The sequence below is a fragment of the Gavialis gangeticus genome, unplaced genomic scaffold, assembly GCF_001723915.1.
Source record: "Gavialis gangeticus isolate Ggan-Ray unplaced genomic scaffold, GavGan_comp1, whole genome shotgun sequence".
Classification (NCBI taxonomy): Eukaryota; Metazoa; Chordata; order Crocodylia; family Gavialidae; genus Gavialis; species Gavialis gangeticus.
Window position 1 is genome coordinate 147866049 of NW_017728992.1, and position 5893 is coordinate 147871941.

General features: G+C 41.9%; 1 protein-coding gene across 2 annotated transcripts in view; it reads left to right on the forward strand.

The window, feature by feature from the left end:
* The window catches only part of CPNE3 (copine 3), a 63279-nt gene that overhangs the window by 35083 nt on the left and 22303 nt on the right, over positions 1-5893 (forward strand). For both annotated transcript variants that reach the window (XM_019527881.1, XM_019527882.1), the window contains 3 exons: positions 1560-1646; positions 2995-3054; positions 4190-4323. In XM_019527881.1, coding sequence (XP_019383426.1) covers positions 1560-1646; positions 2995-3054; positions 4190-4323 — 281 coding nt within the window. The remainder of the gene's footprint in view (positions 1-1559; positions 1647-2994; positions 3055-4189; positions 4324-5893) is intronic.

Genomic DNA, 5893 nt, shown 5'->3' on the forward strand with positions numbered 1-5893 from the left:
CTTGTCCCAGCCCCAGCCCAAATCCCTCCCTCCCCCACACCCCTTTTCTCCCCCTTCCCCCAACCCCAACAGACTTACCAGCTGGAGGCAGCTATCAGCTGCCTGTTTATAGCCGAATCTCCAAATTGGCCTAATATATTTCCAAAGCTTTTCTGAATCTATTCACATGCTTTGAATTGCTTCAGAGCTTTTACTTGATCTTCTGATTCAATTCAGATTTGGAGATTCAGTCCCCAATTCAGGCCAAATCTCCTCTGAATCAAATTGGCTACCAAAGCTTCGCACAGCCCTAGGATCTATCACTCTAGAGATCTTGTTCAGTGCTCTCAGCAGCAGCAGGACATCCACTCCTGCCACCGTCAGAGGCAGGATACTGGGCTAGATGTACCATTGATCTGTCTCAGTCTGATGCTTCTTAGGTTCTTATGTACTCTGGTAACTGAACTGAGTGCAGAACATGGATGGAATCTTACTTATGCGACAGAGTTTCTTAGTTTGGTTGCATGATGCCACTACCCCCCAGTCTTCAATGACTGTTGATTACAAGATAAACTTTAAAGAGTTGGTTCAAATCTTTAAATATCTCAGATCCTGCTTATTGAGATGGTCCAGAGAGGTGATACTCACCCTCTATGAGATTTTGGTCAGGTCGCAGTTGGAGTACTGCGTCCAGTACTGGGTGCCACACTTCAAGAGGGATGTGGCCAGCCTGGAGAGGGTTCAGAGGAGGGCCACCCGCTTGGTGAGAGGGCAGCAGGACAGACCCTATGAGGAGAGACTGAGGGACCTGAACCTGTTCAGCCTCAGCAAGAGGAAGCAGAGGGGGGAACTGGTGGCTGCCTACAAACTCATCAGGGGAGATCAACAGCAGATGGGTAGAGACCTTCCCCCCCCCTCCCCGCACCACCTGGGGTGATGAGGAACAATGGTAATAAGCTGATGGAGAATAGGTTTAGGTTAGAGTTCAGAAGGCAATATTTTACAGTTAGGGTGGCCGATATTTGGAACCAGCTTCCCAGGAAAGTGGTCCTTGCCCCTACCTTGGGTAAATTCAAGAGGAGGTTAGATGATCACTGTCTGGGGTCTTGTGAGCCCAGCATTCATTCCTGCCTGTGGCAGGGGTCAGGCTAGATCTGTTCAGGTCCCTCCTGACCTTAGCTACTATGAAGATCTACCTCTCTCCCTACAGTGCAACACTCACAGTGACTAGAACTGCTACATCTAGTATCCACTGGATTTATCAAAAAGGAAACAACAAGGGTCTCCAGCAAGGGGTTCAGAATTTTAGAATCTGCCTTTTCTCATTACTGCTCTTCCCAGCATTTTAGCAGAGGGAAGTATGTGCACAGTATTTAACCTGGGTGCATGTGTATGTGTGTGGTTGTTTTGGTTTGGTTTGGTTTCCCCTCCCTGTTTTTGAGCAGGCAGGGTTTGTTTTGGTTTTTCAGTGCATCTGATTGTAATTTACTGTGAGGAAAAGACACCTGAGAGTCCTGAATGGGCACTTGGTAAGTGGATTGTACTAATGTTGCTTGTGATCTTGTTTTCCACTCACATAGGTTGAATTTGAATGCATCAATGAGAAGAAAAAACAAAAGAAGAAAAGCTACAGAAACTCTGGAATTGTGAGTGTAAAACATTGTGAGGTCAGTCACTTAAGGCTTTTTAATTTTTTTTTATTTTATTTAATTACAAATGTCCAGGTACCATCTCTGATCTAATGCATTGTCTTCACCTCCTAAAGCTTATGAAAGCTACATAGTTGAGTGTAAATGGTGATGGTAGTATACATGCAAAATGTGGTGAATGTCACACAAGCATTATTATGATAAATTATGATAAAGTCAGCAAAATGTTATAGCTTTCAGTTTGAATGAAAATTCAGTACATGTGAATAGTGTAATTTGTTTGAGATGATTTGAGTTCATATATATGGAATATGCAAGCAATTGGAAGTTACCTTTATGTAAAAGTCTTTGATTAGTCTTTGTCTAAAATATCAAATCTCATTACCCTTATTTTCAATAGTGTGGTCTTTTTAACTGAAATTAGGTGGTCAGTGCCTTTGCATTTTACTTGGTGGGAACTGCAGGTACTCAGCACCTTTTAACACATGCTCAGCATAGTCACTTTAGGAAATTAAGTAGCCTTTCAAAATTATATCAGCAGGTATGTTTGAGTGACAAAGGAATTGGTAAATGACATTCCCTTAAATACAAAGTCACCAAGAATCCTGGCTTTTACTGTAAGTTACTGTATGTTGACTAGTAACTTCGGCCATTTATAAATGTTACATTTTTCTAGGTTTAATCCGGACTACAGCTGCCACTATATACACACGGACACCTGTAGTCTGAATTAAAATGGGTTCCAGTCTGAATGAACTATTCCTCATTGAATGAGGATTAAAGTTAATGCAGACTAGGGCAGTCCAAACTAGGCAATTTAAACTGTATTAATTAACCTGTATATGTGGTATGTATCTAGGGCTTGTTGCTTGTGCCCACCACCAGCTGCAGCAAGTGAGCACAGTTTTGTAGCCCTGATTGGTGGGCAGTGTCCAGTGCCCCTTGCAGTCTCTACTGCCGAAGTGCACGAAAACCTCTGTGATGGTCAGTGATCATCTATTAACTCTTAATTCAAATTGAAATTTGATTCAAACTGTGCAATGTGAATCAGTTAACACAGTTTAGAAAGTGGTGAGCACCTACAAATGGTACTTTATATTTTAAGTAAACATATTTATCATATGAATTTTCTCCTTGTATCCAAGTCTTATTTATATTTAAGTATAAAAGGCCTGTTTCTGATGCACTAAGTGCACAGTATCTTGTTCTGTGAAAAAGCAGTGAATTGGGACTACTTGTGCAGTACTACCTGTGTGTGGGGAAGAAATCTGATTTCTCAGGAAATTCAGTGATCACCTTATCAACCTCTTTAGTTTCTCTAAATTGTTAAATAAAATGTTAATCTATTTTAAATGTTTCCTTTTAGGTTATAATGGAATGCACATTCCTTGATTACATCATGGGAGGATGTCAGCTGAATTTCACTGTAAGTAAAATAAATCACAAATACAAAGTTGCTTTTGATTTTTCTTCTTTTTTTTTTATTCAGAACAAGTTGTAGCACAGATTGATCATTTACTGTATTTAACTAGTTTATTCTTGTAGCATATGGACAAAATATAAGAGACTGTCATGTGTGTCTTTGTGTTCATCCATTACTTGTAGAGATCTGAAAGGTTGATATTAGTTGTGCCTAGCAGGAGTTCAATACAGCTGAGTAGACAGAGACGAAAGGAAAAGCATTCAGGTTCCTGGCACAGGCTTAACACATTGGGCATTGTTACACATGAAAAGCACCTGACACTACAACGCATTCAGTTGTATAAGGGGCAGAATGTGCACAGAAAATGGCAGCAGCCCACTTTTGAACTAAAACACATCAAAGGTGTGTTCATTCAAAAGCACACCGCTGCCATTTTTTCCACACTGATGCATGTTTCTCCACTTACACAACTGCAAGCAACACAGCACGGTGCACATCAGCTCACACGTGGAGCAGATTCGATTAATCTCTGGTGCATCGCAGCATGAAAAAGTATGTGTATAAATGCCCGTTCTTTACATCTTGGAGTAGAGGATCAAACAGCCCTTAGATCCCCATTGAAGATAGCTTCAAGGGCCTTTTCCACAGCCTGAGCAATACCTCTGGGCCTTAATGTAGGATCTCACCTGAAGCTGTTTAAGTCACAGCAGTAGTAAGATTTCTCCAGCCCAGGACCTTCCCTCTTCCGTGCTCCAGGGAGAACTCTGTGACCAGGTTGAGTGTTAATAAGGGTTAAGATTGTATCTCTTAAGAAAAAGGTTGAGGCCATACACTTGGTTCCTACCCAGTGAAGGGATGGTAAGCACTTTTGGTCAGAATTTAATATGAGACAGGAGCTAATGGATGAAGCTTGCCCTGGGGACTCAATTCTTTCATGTTGTTTAAGCAGGGCAAACATCAACAACATATGTTCAGCGTTTCAAAACGAGAAGTGTGAATATGGTGTTTGGTAGATGTTTAAATGTGCTAGAAAGCACTGCTGTCAAAGCTCTCTTACTGTTTGCTTTGTTTTCAGTTTACTTTTGCATGAAATTTGAAACTCAGGAGTAGCTCTCACTGCTAATTCTTCACTTGATAGGTGGGAATAGATTTTACAGGCTCCAATGGTGACCCTCGCTCCCCAGATTCCCTGCATTACCTTAGCCCTAATGGAGTTAATGAATACCTGTCAGCCATTTGGTCCGTGGGAATGGTTGTTCAGGACTATGATACGTAAGTTATAATTTGTCTTATTTTCTAATGTGTGTTTCAGAACCAGGATCCATATGTGTCACAGCCAGCATGCCAGAATGAAAGACTTATAGCTGAATGTAGTGGAACTAGAGTATAACCATCTTTTTGTATTTTCCAGTGGTGACACACGGGGTGCATGTGCACCCTCCCCTCCCCCCCCCCACAGTCTCTGACTGGCTGCTGGGGGGCATGTGCCCCCCTGGCTCAAGAGGCACCAGTTGCCAGTGGTGTTTTCCTTGCATGTGGGGAATAGTCTATTTTGGTTACTTCATCTGACCACCACATGCTAAACATCGACTTGTAGGCTCCAACTTTGTGGGTACTCCAGGGCTCAGGCACCCACCGAAAAAAATTAGCATGTGCTCAGCACCCACGAGCCATAGCTGTTTTGGTTTTACCTGTTAGGTTTGAACTGCTTGCAGATGTTTAAAAAAAAATCCAAAAAAACCAAAAACAGGGGCTTTACTGGATGGAAGCAGCATGTTACTTCAACCCGGCTCTGCAGTGGCTGTAAAGATTGGGAGCTTCAGCAGGGCTTTTTAGCACTTTTTAGCACTTTTACCTAATAGCTGATTTAATCAACCTCACTAAGGTACCCGAGTTTAACACCTGAGTTCAGTTCCTTGACAGAAATCCCCCAAGTTTAAAGCACCATTTTTTTGTTTCTGACTTCTATAAGTGTCCACTGGCAGAAACCAAAGTTGGCATCTATGCATGGACTGGTATCTGGCTGGTGTCTCTTTTAGAGGGAGATGCAAAATTTTCAGTTTAGCTCTCTAACATTCTTTGAAGCAGCCAGTAGATGGCATTGTAGAGATTATTTTAGGTATCAACAATGTGTACAGATATGAAAACGGTTTCTGCTCTGTGGTGAGCTTTGTGGACAGATGCACAGTTATGAGTGTCACGTTGGGAGACTTAAGGAACTGTGGAAGTTAGCTATTTTTGTTTTCCTGGTCTTGAGTCTTTACTAATCTAATGTTGAGACGAAGGTCAGATCTTTTGATAGGCTGCAGTCTGTGGGCATCCTCCTAAAGTCAGTCTTTATTAATACCAATGGAAAGAATTTGAACCATTGAATCATAGAAAAGTAGATCTGGAAGGGACCTCAGGTGGTCGTCTAATCCAACCCCTGCTCAACATAGGATCCTCCCTATCTAAGTTGACTTGTGGAAGTATTTGTCTAACCTGTTCTTAAAACTGCATGAGCAATCCTCACCCATAGCTACCAGACAGTGCTTGAAAACAGCAAAAAGCACCTTAATGTGTGACAAGAAAAGTGGGAAAATGAGGGCACTGCCAGTGTCCTGCCACTGCAAGGATAAGAAGTAGATTGTTAACTAGGGCTGCATGAAGCTTTGGTTGCTGATTCGATTCAGTGGAGATTTGGCCCAATTTGGTGGTTGAGTCTCCAAATCTGAATCAAATCAGGAGACTCTTTAGTCTCTACAAATTGTACTGGAACCCTCCAAATCAATTTGGAGAGATTTGGAAAAATTTGATGATTCGGACATAGAATCATAGAAGTAGGGTCGGAAGGGACCTTGTA